We start from the raw sequence: 15,507 nt of genomic DNA on the forward strand, positions 1-15,507 counted from the left end.
ATCCACAGCATATATCAGACAGTGGCTGTATTATTTTAGCCATATATGTTTGACTATGAAACCCTTTGGTATTTCAGCGAAAAGTATACTTTAAAAGTCGAAAGGGACCAAGGCACACTGGATACTAGTTGGAAAAGCGGGTCCCCAGCCGCTTTACCCCACCCTCTGCTAATGACTGTCAGGACTATCCCTATACACACAGACAGAGAGAAACCCAGAGAACAGGTGGATCTCTCCTTGGATTCTCTATCAGGGAAAGTAGTACATTCTAAAACTTATGCATTGGGCATCTAGAACTTATTTAGTCAATATTAACACCTTCTAAGTTCTAACACTTACAGAGAAGAATAGGTCTGTAGAAAGATAAGATGACATAAAGTGGTAGCATTACTTAGTAATAATCTCTTTTTTGACCTCATAGGATACAACTGCAGTACAAGAATATGCCCAATTAACCATATTTACAGCAAAGGAATTTTTTCCTTCTAAGAAGAATCAGCTCCTCGGTCTTGGTAGCTAATAATTGTCTAACGTATTGTGTGACCTATTTTATCTAGTACCTGCCATAAGCCTCTAAGTTGCAATTTATCTTCTGTATAGTATAATAAGTATTTCAATTTCTGACCCTTTGTGAAATTTTCAGACCTTATGCCCTATGATCATTTGAATGGGCACAATTTAATGTCTTAATAAACTTGCAGCATTTACTGATTCCCCTGGAAATATTAGTTGCCAATATAGCTGAGTGGTAGATATGGGTGGCTTGATCTGCAGCAGATCGACTTTGAGTTGAATTTCCTGAAATTCGTGGTTCCACCCAGAATCCAGTCACTTTGAGATTCAATCGGTTAAGATTGGCAAAAAGAGACCACGCTCATCTTCATTTTACACACTGTTGAAGCATCAGAAAGCAGGCTAATGGCGTTTTCCGAGGTCGCACAGGCTCTTCACAATGTCCTGCATGTATGTGTCGTGATGACTATGGAATAGTTGGGAACCGGGACTTCTAAGCTGTCCCTGAACTTAGGGGGCCCTATGCTATCATTAATCTGAGGGATACCACTAATGGAGAGGATGCCTGAGTCTCCTTCCTGGCCCTGCTCCTGACCAGTCCTGATCTGCTTCCCCTTCCCTATCTCCCCAGGAAGGGACAGGACAGGGGTGTAATGAAAGGTACCGATTAGAGATGAGCGAACCGGTCGCGGTTCGGCTCGAGCTTGGTTCGTCGAACGGAGGTCACGTTCAAGTTCGGTTTGGCGAACTGGTTCGACGAACCACTCGAACCCCATAAGAAACAATGTGAGGCAATCACAAATACATAAAAACACCTAGAAAACACAGTCAAAGGTGTCCAAAAGGTGACAAACAACTCACAACACAACACAAACACATGGGAAAGTGACAAGAACAAATTCTCATGAGAAAACAAAACAGCGTTACGAGGAAAAAGAGGACGAGACACAGATATAGGCATAGCATGCCCTATTAAAATCATGTTAAACACCGCAAGGTGACTCCAAGCGGAGTCTCCCTTTTTTCCAAAAATTGAGCCACACAGACACCCCTTCAGTGGCAGCACTTGTGCCCCAGTTGTACACTTCATAGGTATATTTGCATCAAGCACATTCAAAAATACGCCATAATTAACCGTCCCCAGGATGACACCGAGGTAGATAGCAAAGTCTTTGCTGAACCATGACTTGTTCATCTTGGCTCCTTTTTAAAAACACAGCAAGGGTTACTCCAAGCAGAGTCTCCCTTTTTCCAAAAATTGGGCCACACAGACACCCCTTCAGTGGCAGCACTTGTGCCCCAGTTGTACACTTCACAGGTAGATTTGCATCAAGCACATTCAAAAATACACCATCCTTAACCATCCCCAGGATGACACCGGGGTAGATAGCAAAGTCTTTGCTGATCCCAGATCTGTTCATCTTGGATCATTTTTAGAAACAGTGCAAGCAAGGGTTACTCCAAGCGGAGTCTCCCTTTTTTCCAAAAATTGGGCCACACAGACACCTCCTTCAGTGGCAGCACTTGTGCCCCAGTTGTACACTTCACAGCTAGATTTGCATCAAGCACATTCAAAAATACGCCATCCTTAACCTTCCCCAGGATGACACCGGGGTAGGTAGCAAAGTCTTTGTTGATCCCAGATCTGTTCTTCTTGGTTCATTTTTAGAAACACTGCAAACAAGGGTTACTCCAAGTGAAAAGTCTCCCTTTTTTCCAAAAATTGGGCCACATAGACACCCCTTCAGTGGCAGCACTTGTGCCCCTATTGTACACTTCACAGGTAGATTTGCATCAAGCACATTTAAAAATACGCCATCCTTAACCGTCCCCAGGATGACACCGAGGTAGGTAGCAAAGTCTTTGCTGAACCATGACTTGTTCATCTTGGCTCCTTTTTAAAAACACAGCAAGGGTTACTCCAAGCAGAGTCTCCGTTTTTTCCAAAAATTGGGCCACACAGACACCCCTTCAGTGGCAGCACTTGTGCCCTAGTTGTACACTTCACAGGAAGATTTGCATCAAGCACATTCAAAAATACGCCATGCTTTACCGTCCCCAGGATGACACCGGGGTAGGTAGCAAAGTCTCTGCTGATCCCAGATCTGTTCATCTTGGATCATTTTTAGAAACACTGCAAGCAAGGGTTACTCCAAGCGGATGAGGAGAAGAGGGTAAACAGCTCACCTGTCATCCGCTGCTGAGCAATCGCTAGGGTACCCAGAGTCCCCTGGCCAGTCCACGCCGGTATGATGCAGAGAGGGAAAGGAGTGATGTGGACCCGGCACAATTTCCTTTAAAATTATCTGAAGTCCTTTATTGGTATGCTTTAAAAAATCAGCCTTAACGCATATACAGTGGTGTCATGCAGGAAAAACGTAACGCGTTTTGGACATTATAATAAAAACAAGTAAGTCCTTAATCATAACTTAAGTTCTAGTTCTATCTAGAACACCCCCCAAAATCACTCGAACCTAGAACTGGCGGACCTCGAACCACAAACCGCGCTCAACTCTAGTACCGATATAGACACACCAGGGGAGAAAAAAAAACTTTGTCAGCCAGCGCACACACACACACACACACACAAAGGTAAGGACAATAAGAGATTCAGGAGGAAACACAAGAGGAGGAAGCTAAAAACAACAGTAGTAAACTTACCCAACCACAGCAAGCATTGGAGGAGATGGAAGAAAAGAGTTAATCCGCGTTGTCAGAAGAAGATTACTGAAGATCAATGGGGATAAAGACATCTGATTTTATTGTTTGACGCGTTTTGGAGCTGTATGACTCCTTCTGAACAATAATCAACAATGTACATTACAACTGCAGCAAGCAAATAGCACAATTTTCACCAGATAATTGGGGACACTACACCTCACAGACAAACATAGAAACTATAGCTGGTGTGGGTAGAAGAGTTCATCCAGCTTAAATAGAAGGGGAGCAGATGTAATTGGCTTCCCCACCACATATGATCAAAGGAAGTTAACAAGCACACTAGCAGCAATTAACTCACACTAGTTTGCCTATGATCCAGCACACAGCAGGTTGATGCCTGAGTCTGCCTGTGTTGATCTCAGACACTAGAGAAACCATCAGGCGGAGTATCAGAATCTGCAATGTGAACAGCCCAGTGCCGCCATGACAGTTGACAAAGTTTGTGCAAAGCTCCGTGTGACACTATGACATTGCATGGTTTGTCTTACTTTTCCAAGCCAATTAATATACCAAATTATAAGAAATGAGTGGGTCCTAGTGGAACACAGCCAGGGGCAGGACTGACAGTTTATTCAGCACAACAGGATTCCATTTTCAGAAACACTTGTATGTGAATTGTGCAGATCACATTGAAACAAAATGTCTCTCGTCTCTTCCTTGCTTGATCTCACTATTCTCTCTATTCTTTCTCCTCTTATACAAGTATTTGTGTCATACATTTATTTTCTGACCAATCAGAGTGTTAGGCCGGCGTCACACGGGATGATATATTGTGCGATCGCATGAGCGATCGCACCCGCCCCCGTCGTTTGTGCATCACGGGCAATTTGTTGCCCATGGCGCACAAAGTCATTTACCCCCGTCACACGTACTTACCTCCCGAACGACCTCGCTGTGGGCGGGAAAAAAACATCCTCTTCCTGAAGGTGGAGGGACATTCAGCGTCACAGCGACGTCACACAGTGACCGCCCAATAGAAGCGGAAGGGCGGAGATGAGCGGGACGTAACATCCCGCCCACCTACTTCCTTCCGCATTGCCGGCGGGACGCAGGTAAGCTGTGTTCGTCATTCCCGGGGTGTCACATGGTGCGATGTGTGCTGCCACGGGAATGATGAACAACCTGCTCGATGAAGGAGGAACGACATTTTGAAAATGAGCAACGTGTCAACGAGCAACGATAAGGTGAGTATATTTGCTCGTTAACAGTTGCTCGTTGCTGTCATATGCTACAATATCTCTAGCGATGCCGAATGTGCATCACAGAATCCGTGACCCCGACTACATATTGCCCTATATATCGTAGCGTGTGACATTGCCCTTATACATGTATTTTCTGACCAATCAGAAGCTTTACAGTATTCTGGTTTGCAGCAAATTTATCCAACGTAAAACAAATTGTTAGGGAGACTTCTGCCAAAGTAACAAAATTGAGTTTCAAACGATCCAGTCATCTCTAATTGCTAGGCTCTATGTGGTAAGCTGATTTTCAAAGTGTCTTCAGTTTAAAGGAGGTCGGAAAGGACAATACAAATTCTAAATGAAAATAGCTTAGTCAATCATGGGAGTATCATATATATATATCAGATACAATATAATAATATCACCGAATGATAGAATTTAGCTATACTCTTAGGGATGTGGCTGTCCAAATGTACAAACATTCTTTCCAATAGCATCCATCCATGCGGCTCTGGATATTACACGATTGAACTCATGTTACTACAGTAAGTGGTGTATTTTTAAAGTGATATGTTTATGTAGATCATACATAAACTAAAATTGGGTTTAACGATGTTCATGCAAATGGCTAAATGTCCTTCCACAGCATAGAACAAAAACATCAATGTTTCCATGGCAGTATGTTCACCGAAGACAGGCTTATCAACAATAATATTTTGTTGACAGCATAGGTGCAATATCATATCTTTATGTTTTATGCTATAGATATATTGCCTACACTGGTTACTTTGTGAACTACGTCAGATGAAGTAATTGTCTTTAGTGTGTTTTCAAGTTTTTGTGCAAGTTATTTTTTAAATTTTCTTTTGTACATGAAATGAGTGGTGGCTTTGTTGACTTCTGTTTACAAAATCAATACCCTTATACGCTTGTGATTTTTATCTGTTTAGATTCTGTTTAGGTTTTGTAAGCCTTTGCATCTGAACATTTTTAGTCTGATGAAAAGAATTTAAAATATAAATGCATGGTTTATTGATAGCAGTAGGCACCATCAAGCTGCATTAGTGGTCCCATTGCTGGCTACATTACCTGGAAAATGTTTATTCTACTGGGATTATGTATACTAATGTTTATTGCCCCCATTCTTGTTATTATTAATTAATAGCCTTCAGCTTGATCTCGAGTCATGGATGATGGATGATGGATGAATGCTCTGTTGGAAGATCGATCTTGTGCAAGCCTAAATGGGCCCACAAGGGTTTTCTCTGCTGATATCTTGATTGAATCAAGCCATTGGGTTGGTGATATTCCTCTTCGCCTTGTTCCTTCTATTCTTCTGACCATTATATCCTTCCCCAGTGATTGCTCTCTTTATATGACATATCCAAAGAAGGCAAGTAGCAACTTGGTGATTCTTGATTCAAGTTACATGTCTGGTTTGATTTGTTTCAATATTAATTTGATTGTTCTTCTTGCCATCCATGGCATGGTAACCATGGATGGCATTGTATGGTAACATCCTTCTCCAGCACCACATTTCAATAGAATTGATTCTTCTTCTGTCTTGTTTCTTAGGACCCAGAGATTTGACTTTTATGGACTATTTTTTCAGAATGTCTTTAAAATCTTTTGAGGTTAAAGCTCTTTAGATCTTATTCAAATTTTACAAATATGCTTTACTTGAACAACACTAACTTTAATCCCAATCCTCTGGTCCAGCAATAGGTCTCTACCACTGCTCCTAGTGTCTGGTATTGTCTAAGTCATGTCAACAGCACTGCAGCCAATAACTTAGCTCAGCAACTCTTCTCTAATTGATGGCACGACTTCTCCAATCAAAAGCCCTTTTCTTCTGACTGATTATTTTATAATAAACACAAAAAATATATTTTATTTTATTTGAATGTGGTTGCCGCCGGCCGGGGCTCCATTTTCTTTTTAGGTCTTACCTACAAGTGAATACAGTTTGTGGAGCTGTTCATTTACTTGTTGATTATTTACGTGTTGATTGTGTACCAACTCATGTGAATGTTGTCTAATTTTTATGAATAAGGATATCAATAAAATATTTTTAAAAATATTTTCTTTATTATTTTTCAGCGCTGGTTTTTGAGAATTTATAAAAATCTCCAATTTTTTATTCATTTTAACTTCTTCTTGCAGCAGCCAATTTTTGTTTCTTTCTTTCTTTCCCCTTTTTTAAGATCTTTAACTGTTTTTTATTTGCCCATCACCAAAGTTATCAGAGGTCTTGTTTTATTATGGGATAATTTGTAGTTTTGAATGTCCCCATTCATTTGACTTTACTTTGTTCATTTTGCAGTAAAAAATTACTAGCCAACATTATTCTGCAAGCCAGAAGGATTATGGTAAAATGAAAAGGTTCTAAAGGTCTGCAAAAATTTTTTTTTCGAGAGCTATTCTGGTTATTCCACATAATCATTATGTTTTTGAGTGCGCTGAATCCGAAAATGAGTTCCGTTTTGTCATAGGACATCACGTTTAAGTAACTATGCTAGATAAGACAATACCTCAAAATAAATGAAAATAGACTTATAAAATTATTTTTTTTATTACAAAATGTTTCATGAAAATCATTTTTTTAACTGCAATGAGCTCACTAACACACACTAAAATCGATTCTTCTTCCCTGTGAGGCTTCTCTTGGTACATTTGCGCTTGTGAGTAGCATCTGTAATGTCTCTCTGAAGCATTCAACAGTAGTCTGCCATCATTGTAATGCTCCATCTTCCCTGGTATCTTCTTTCCATCGCTTTAATGTCCTGGTGGAATCGTTCACCTTGCTCTTCACTCACAGCTCCCAAATTTTCAGGAAAGTTGGCAAGGTGGGAATGGAGGAAATGCACTTTCAAACTCATCAGGCAACCTAAAGCTTGAAATTCTTTCAGCATTCGTCCGACGATTTGTTTGTAATCAGGGTCTTTGTTATTGCCTAAATATTTCTCTAAGACCTCTTTAAATGCAATCCAACCTTCTTTTTGAGGATGCGTCATGGTATTGATAAACTCTTAATCAGCTATAAGCCTTCTAATGTCTGGTCCGACGAACACACCTTCCTTCAATTTTGCCTCTGAGAGGCCTGGAAACTTGGCGACCAAGTATTTGAAGCATTCTCCATCTTTTGGAAGTGATTTTATGAATTGCTTCCTTAATCTCAATTTGCTGTGGAGAGATGGTAGAAGAACTTTGTGGGGAGGAACCAAAGTTTCTCAGAGGACATTTTTTTCACCAACTGTGAGCACCCTCGGCTGCCAATTCTTCTTGGTCCAGTGATTTTGTCGGTCTCGACTGTGCCATAGACGCAGAAAAAAAGGGTATTTGGTATACCTAGCTTGTTGCCAGAGCAGCATGCACAAGACTTTCAAATCCCCGCACACTTGCCAACCGTGGTCTTCATATTTAAGTTCACGAAGAACCAATTCCAAGTTCTCGTAGGTTTCCTTAAGGTGTATTGAATGACCTACAGGGATGGAAGCATAAAAACTGCCGTTGTGGAGTAAAACTGGTTTGAGACTTCTTTTTGAAGAATCTATAAAAAGACGCCATTGCACTGAATCATATTAGATTTTGAATTGACCCATCAAACCTTCGACATCGATGCAATAAACCAACTTATCTTCCTGGGCAAAGTAAGGAACAAACTCATCTTCACGATGTCTGAACCATGAAAAAAACACTCCTGGCAACAATAAATTCTTGCTTTTGAGCCTTTAGCCAAGTAACTCAGCGGCATCTTTGGGTAGATTTAAGTCTCTTACCAAATCATTCATCTCCTCCTGGGAAAACAATTTTGGTCTTGTATCATCTTCAAAGTCAGAACTTGATTCATCTTGTTCAGGTATGACTCCACCTTCATCGGACATAGTTATCTCTTCCAAGGTAGCACGGGCCTTGGGTACAGGTATATCTGTGCCATGGGGGATGGGACGAATTGCTAAGTGAATATTGGGGTATGAAATAGAATGCTTACATTTTGAATTATACCCTTTCACATCGCATGAACAAAAGTAACAATCGTCACTATGGTTCTTTTGCTCTCGCCATACCATAGGAATCCCATAACGGAAAGCTTTTTTATTACCCTTGAACCAATTTCGGAGGTCCTCAACACACCGTTTGCACACTTTATGAGGCGCCCAAGCTTTATCTTGATCTCCAAGCTTTAGTCCGAAATATGCGAAGTATACATTTTTCACAAAGTCTGTAACATTCACCTGTTGCTTCAACACTGTATTTTCACCCCAAATGTAACAGAAACTGTCAGGCGAATTAATACACTTCCGCTGAGCCATAATGCTAATTTTGGGAAACACGTTTGAATATGAAGAGCTAACACGAACTGAGATTAAAAAGTGTGAAAAGGCGAGAACAAAGATAAAACAATTGAAACAAGCCCGGGAATGTCAGAGCCCGCTCATTCAGCTTGCAAAATGTTGATGCTGGTTTCATTAGCTCACTCTGAAAGTTCTTTTCTTTGAAAGTTATATTTTTTTGGCATTATATATCTTCAATGCATTGATGTGAATTAATTATAAGTAATTTTGACTTTCAAAATCCTAAAAAAAAAAAAAAAGAAAAAAACATGAAAAATGTACTAACTTTGAAGAGAATTTTGCGCTTTTTGTGGCAAATCCTGACGTCCAGGATTTTTTTCAATATTTTTGTCATTTTCAGCACACCAAAATACATGGAAATTAGATGAAAATAATCAACCAGCTTTTTAGTCGCAGACCTGTGAATTCTTATATTTATTTAAATAGTGATGAAAAAAAATCTGTTTTTAAAAAATTCAAAGATTTCTTTAAAAAAATGTTGACTTGTGTTGCCATAACTTTTTTTTATTTTTTTGCTTATGGCCTTTGGAGCTTGTTTTCTTACATGGCAGGCTGATGACTTTATTGCTACCATTCTAGGGTAAAAGATCACATTTTGAATGTTTTATATTGCATTTTTGAAGGAAGGTGCGGTGACTGAAAAATTGTAAATAATTTCACTTTTTGATAGATCAGATTGTAAGAGATACGAAAATACCAAATATGTGGTTTTTTTCTATTCTTTTTTAACCCCTTAATGACCGCGGGCAGTAATATTACATCCCTGCGGTCATAGTGTTAATCCCCACCAGCTGCCACGGTCAGCCGGGAGGAAGCAGCGCACATGTCAGCTCATTTGTACAGATGACGTGTGCCTTGCAGGCACGAGCGGAGTCACTATCGACCCGAACCTGTTCACCTCTTAAATGGCGCTGTCAACATGTGACTGCAACATTTTAATGGCGATCGCGGTAGATCTGTACTCACTGGCCTCCACCAGAAGTCACTTGACGTGATCATGTGGATCCGATGGTTGTCATGGTAGCACAGGGTCATGTGATGATTCCTGTAGCTCACATGACTCAGGTCTTGTAACAAGCAGCCGAGTACTGCAAGTTATAAGAGATGAGCATTTCTCCAGATCTGAGCGGTGCTGCTCTGATCGGGAGAAAAGACGGAGTGATCAGACTGCTGATCCTTATAGCCCCCTAGGGGGTTTAGTAAAATAAAAAAAAAGTAAAAAAAAGTTTTATAAAATTTCAAAAAATAAAAAAACCTAAAAGTTCAACTTACCCCCCTTTCGCCCCATTGAAAGTTAAAGGGTTAAAAAAATTAAAAAATATACACGCATTTGGTATCACCGCATTCAGAAATGCCCGATCTATCAAAATATAAAATCAATGAATCTGATCGGTAAACGGCGTAGCGGCAAAAAAATTCCAAACACCAAAATTAAGTTTTTTGGTCGCCGCAAATTTTGTGCAAAATGCAATAACAGTCCATCAAAATTTAGCATCTGCGCAGAAATGGTACCGTTAAAAATGTCAGCTCGAGACACCAAAAATAAGCCATCAGTGAGCCATAGATCCCAAAAAATGAGAACGCTACGGGTTGCAGAAACTTATCATTTTTTTTAAACCCTTAGATAAAAGTAAACCTATACATATTTGGTGTAGGCATCACACCAACATATTAGTTTTACCATATAGTGAACACGTGTATAAAATATGTCAAAAACAATCATGCAATCACACTTTTTTTGCAATTTTTCCGCACATGGAATTTTTTTTCCAGTACAATATATGCCAAAACTTATGGTTTCATTCAAAAGTACAACTCATCCTGCAAAAAGCAAGCCCTCACATGGCAAGATTAACTGAAAAATAAAAAAGCTCTTGGAAGAAGGGGAGCAAAAAACGAAAAACGGAAAATCGGCCGGAGGTGAAGGGGTTGAATGGGAGAAAGAAAGGTAATCCGGGTTATTTATTTTTTTTATAAACTTTTATTTTTTAATTTATTTTTAGTCCCCTTATGAGACTGGAACATGCAGTTGGAGATGAGCTTCCTGTGGAAGTTCAGGTTGGCGCGTGCAGCTGTACTTTAGATAAAGTTCGGTTTGGGACTCGGACTTGCCCTGAAACTCAATGGAAGTCACTAATTGGGCAGTTTGGGTCTTCGCCCAGATGCAGCCAGCCATAAACAGATCACTTCCAGGGGCGGATGGGCAGGGGTTTTCCTATTTTTCTGGTGCATACTACATCCGATCATGCTGTTGTCACCCCCAGTGTGTGCCATTTAAACAATGCAAGTGGCCCACACTGGGGTGAGCACTCAGCATGCCCTAGCACAGCGATGCCGTGACTGATTTGTATGCGTACAGCACCTGAACACTGCTTTTTGGGAAAAGTCCGTGATCGGTATGAACACCGAACCTCAGGTTCACTCATCTCTACTTCTAATGCTTTCATGACAAACTATCAGCAACCTGCAACTGCATTGCTGGGGAAAGAGTGTCAAAATGGGGCAGCCACCACAACTGCTCACCTTAAAGGCTATTAATTTCAGCCATCAGGCTACCTCTGGTTGCTACTGTGAGAGGCATATACTAAGCTCACTTCATACACATATGTGATATACATCACAAATAGGAAGGTGTTAACAAGAAAAAACAGAAGGACAGTGGAATGATCGGTCACCAGTGACCACCACTCATTTGTTGACTTACCCTGATTCAAAGCCAATGCTGGTGCATAGACGACCACTCCAGTGTAAAGGATCTGTAAATGGAAATTAGAATACGGGCTTTAGATTGGAGAACGGAAACTCACAATTAATTATCCCATTGGGAAAATATGTTAAGTTTTTTTTCCATGTGATGTGCAATGATTTCATAACATAACTCATTACCACATGTTAGTAACAAAAAGCTTAATTATCGGAAGTGTGATGAAATAGATTGCTTCCATAAACATGTGCATGTATAAGATCCACTTTAAAGGGTCACCCACTTCATCTTTATTTTAACAAACATCTTCATGGTAATAATGCTTCAGTTGTGGTGAATTACGAGTAGCCAAGGCCCTGGGAAGTTTAAAAAGCAATCCCCTCAGCCCTGATGTATCAAGTGGCATGTCACATGACCCCCTTTTCAGAAATGATGTGATAGGTCCCATGATTTATACCCAAGTGCTCTGATGCAAAATGATAGAGAAAGCTGTGCGCACTGCTCTCCAAGCACAGTTTTATCTATTATGTATGTCACTATATATAACATAGTGCTATGCATAAAAGATGGAAAAGTAATTTTCTCAAGTGGCCACATGAGAGACCATGACGATTGTGAAGGCCAAACCAAGAGGCTGAAATTAATTCATATCAATATTAATATTAAATTATTACTTAGAATTATTTGGTAATGATTAGAGTTGAGCGCGGTTTGCGGTTCTCCAGTTCGCGGTTCGAGTGATTTTTGGGGGTGTTCTAGATCGAACTAGAACTCGAGCTTTTTGCAAAAGCTCGATAGTTCTAGATACGTTTGAGAACGGTTCTAGCAGCAAAAAGCAGGGCTTTTTACAGCTACAGTGTGCAGGAGCCATCGCTGGCAGCCTGCCAGAAGCTGGTAACCAAGATAAACATCGGGTATCCAACCAAAGCGCTTTGGTTAGTAACCCGATGTTTATCCTAGTTACGTGCAGGAAGCCCACACTTACCCACTCAGCTCACTCCGCCCCCTCCTGCCCGCGGCATGTACACATACATACACACACACACACACACTCTGCACACTGCACTCTGCACACATGGTCCCGCTCGGCTTACCTGCGGTGATGAAGTCCCGACCTCAGCGCTGTCACTGTCCTCCATGGCCGCCACTTGTCACATCACCTTCTCTCGCTTCCGACCCGAGACTGACTAGCGGTGACATCACGGGCCTCTCGCGATACTTGGCTGTGAAGGCGGCGGTCATTGAACTCAGTGACAGGTGCTGTCAGCAGTGCAGGAGATCGTCTCCGCAGGTAATGTACCTCGCTGACAGCAGCACTTGTCATGCCCTGCAGTGACCTGGGCTGACCCATTGATGTTAGCTCAGGTCACTGCACTGCTCTCCCAGCCAATGGGGAACATCCTGCTCTTCATTGACTGGGGCAGTGTGGATCGTCATGGCAACCCCTTGGATTACACCAGACCTGGATTTGTTTTTCTTTCTAATAAATTTGTTAAAGAGGGAATGTTTTGGGGAGTGTTTTTTCAAATAAAAATGTGTTTGTCGTCTATTTTTTTTTATTACTGACTGGGTTGGTGATGTCGGGTATCTGATAGACGCCTGACCTCACCAACCCCAGGGCTTGATGCCAGGTGACATTGCACATCTGGTATTAACCCTATATATTACCCCGTTTGCCACCGCACCAGGACGTGGGATGAGCTGGGGCGAAGTACCAGGATTGGCGCATCTAATGGATGCGCCACTTCTGGGGCGGCTGCGGCCTGCTATTTTTAGGCTGGGGAGAGTCCAATAACCATGGACCTCCCTAGTCTGAGAATATCAGACCCCAGCTGTCTGCTTTACCTTGGCTGGTGATCCAATTTTGGGGGGACCCCTACGTGTTTTTTTTTTTAATTATTTATTTAATTTAAAATAACAGCGTGGGGTGCCCTCAGTTTTGGATTACCAGCCAAGGTGAGGTTGCCAGCTGTGGTCTGCAGGCTGCAGCCGTCTGCTTTACCCTAGCTGGCTACAAAAATAGGGGGAACCCTACGTCATTTTTTTTTCATTTTTTTGGCTAAATACAAAGCTAAGCACCCCTTAGTGCCACATGAAAGGCACCAAAGGCTGCAAAATTACAAAATGCAGGAGAGTGGGACATTATGTGTCTTTCTGCCATTATAATGACAGAAAAGACTGATATGAAGTGCACAAGCACAAGAAAATCACCAGAGTGCTCTACGCTGTGAAAAGCAGTAGAAAATAGCACTGGAGTGAACATGTGACCGCCTCATGTAGGATGAAGCTATGGATCCTGGGTAAATTTATGCATTTACCCTCCTTCAGTTTTTTTGCAGTACACAAAAAAAACGGAAGGCACACGGATGACAAACAGATGACATACGGACAGTCTACTGAACGGAAAATGATGCCACACGGATGCACCCGTGAAAAAAACGGACTGTTTTTTGCAGACCGCAAAAAAGGATCGGTCGTGTTAATGTAGCCTTATTTGGATCTGCCGTTTATAAACAGCAGGCAGAAATAAGTGAATAGCTCCCCCCAGCATCAGAAAATCTCCGGGGTTTCAGGGCTAGCTGAGACCCTGGTGATCATGATTCAGGACGTTTTTTCCGGTCCCCGCTCACGTGATCACAGGTATACACCGTACACCAATGATCACGTTACAGTAAATGACAGCGCCGGTAAAAAATTATTTATCTCCCATCTGGCATGAACAAACATGATATATCTCCTCCCCGGTCCCCCGGTGTCGCCAAAGCGCCCCCCCTGATGCCCTCCCAGAAATTCAAGATGGCCGCGCGCACAGCAGCGCGCCGGCCGCATTCACCCTACTCCTCTGATTTCTGTCGCATGTGCCATGACACATGCGACAGAAAACTCCTCCCCAGGCCCTGCCAGGTCACCCCCTATAACCCCACCGGTGTTCCCCGGTGTCCCACGGTACCTGTGCAGCGTTGATTCCCCGCGGCCCTCTCCTTCAAAATAGACGCTGCCGCATGCACAGAGCGGTTGTCAGCTCAGCTTCCTGTGTTCAGACACAGTGAGTGGTGGTTATGCATCTGTAAGCTAAACGGGTGGCACGGTGGCTCAGTGGTTAGCACTGCAGTCTTGCAGCGCTGAGGTCCTGGGTTCAATTCTCACCAAGGACACCATCTGCAAGGAGTTTGTATGTTCTCCCCATGTTTGCGTGGGTTTCCTCCGGGTACTCCGGTTTCTTCCCACACTCCAAAGACATACAGCGCTATGGAATTAATAACGCTATATAAATGAATAAATTATTATTATTACTGCAATGCCCATGAGGTAAGGAACATAATTGATCAGGAGAGCTATACTACATTTCCAAATGGAGGGATTTGCTTTTATAGTTGCCCTGCTGAATGACTACCAAACATGAGAGTCCGTTATACGCCACAAGAAAACACATCTAAATAGCGAGCTCTGTTGTTAAGTATTCATTCAGCTGGATAACTGGACTTAAAGGGGTATTCCATCTCCAAGATCCTATCCCCAAAATATAGTAGGTGGAATAGCAATAATATCAGCAAATACCAATATTTGGAAATGTAGAATAGTTCTCCTGATTAGGCATGCCCTTACCTCATGAGCAGGACATTGCAGCTTTGGTAGCAACCATTACGACATGGACTCTGCTGCTGTGGACCCGGGGAGAGTGAGTGCAGATTCACTGCACCAACACTCCTCACATGAAGGGTCTGCACTCCTAGAAAATGGGGGATACGTTCCCTGAGTGTCTCCCCCCCATATTCTAGACGGTCCAGAGCCGTCGTGGGACCCCTTTATTTTTTTTCTTACAATAAATTGGTGAAAGAGGGAATATTTTGGGGACTGTTTTTTCAAATAAATTTCTTTTGTCGATTTTTTTTTTGTTAGTACTGACAGTTTATGATGTTGGGTATCTAATAGACGCCATGGCATCACAAACTGCTGGGCTTGATGTCAGGTGACCTTACAGCTAGTATCAACTCGATTTATTACCCCGTTTGCCACTGCACCAGGGCACGGG

At 41.9% G+C, this 15,507-nt stretch overlaps 1 protein-coding gene across 2 annotated transcripts in view; it reads right to left on the reverse strand.

Annotated features, from left to right (window-relative positions):
- The window catches only part of SLC5A12 (solute carrier family 5 member 12), a 130,940-nt gene that overhangs the window by 72,270 nt on the left and 43,163 nt on the right, over positions 1 to 15,507 (reverse strand). For both annotated transcript variants that reach the window (XM_075326511.1, XM_075326512.1), the window contains exon 3: positions 11,475 to 11,526. In XM_075326511.1, coding sequence (XP_075182626.1) covers positions 11,475 to 11,526 — 52 coding nt within the window. The remainder of the gene's footprint in view (positions 1 to 11,474; positions 11,527 to 15,507) is intronic.

The sequence above is a fragment of the Anomaloglossus baeobatrachus genome, chromosome 10 (assembly GCF_048569485.1).
Source record: "Anomaloglossus baeobatrachus isolate aAnoBae1 chromosome 10, aAnoBae1.hap1, whole genome shotgun sequence".
Classification (NCBI taxonomy): domain Eukaryota; kingdom Metazoa; phylum Chordata; class Amphibia; order Anura; family Aromobatidae; genus Anomaloglossus; species Anomaloglossus baeobatrachus.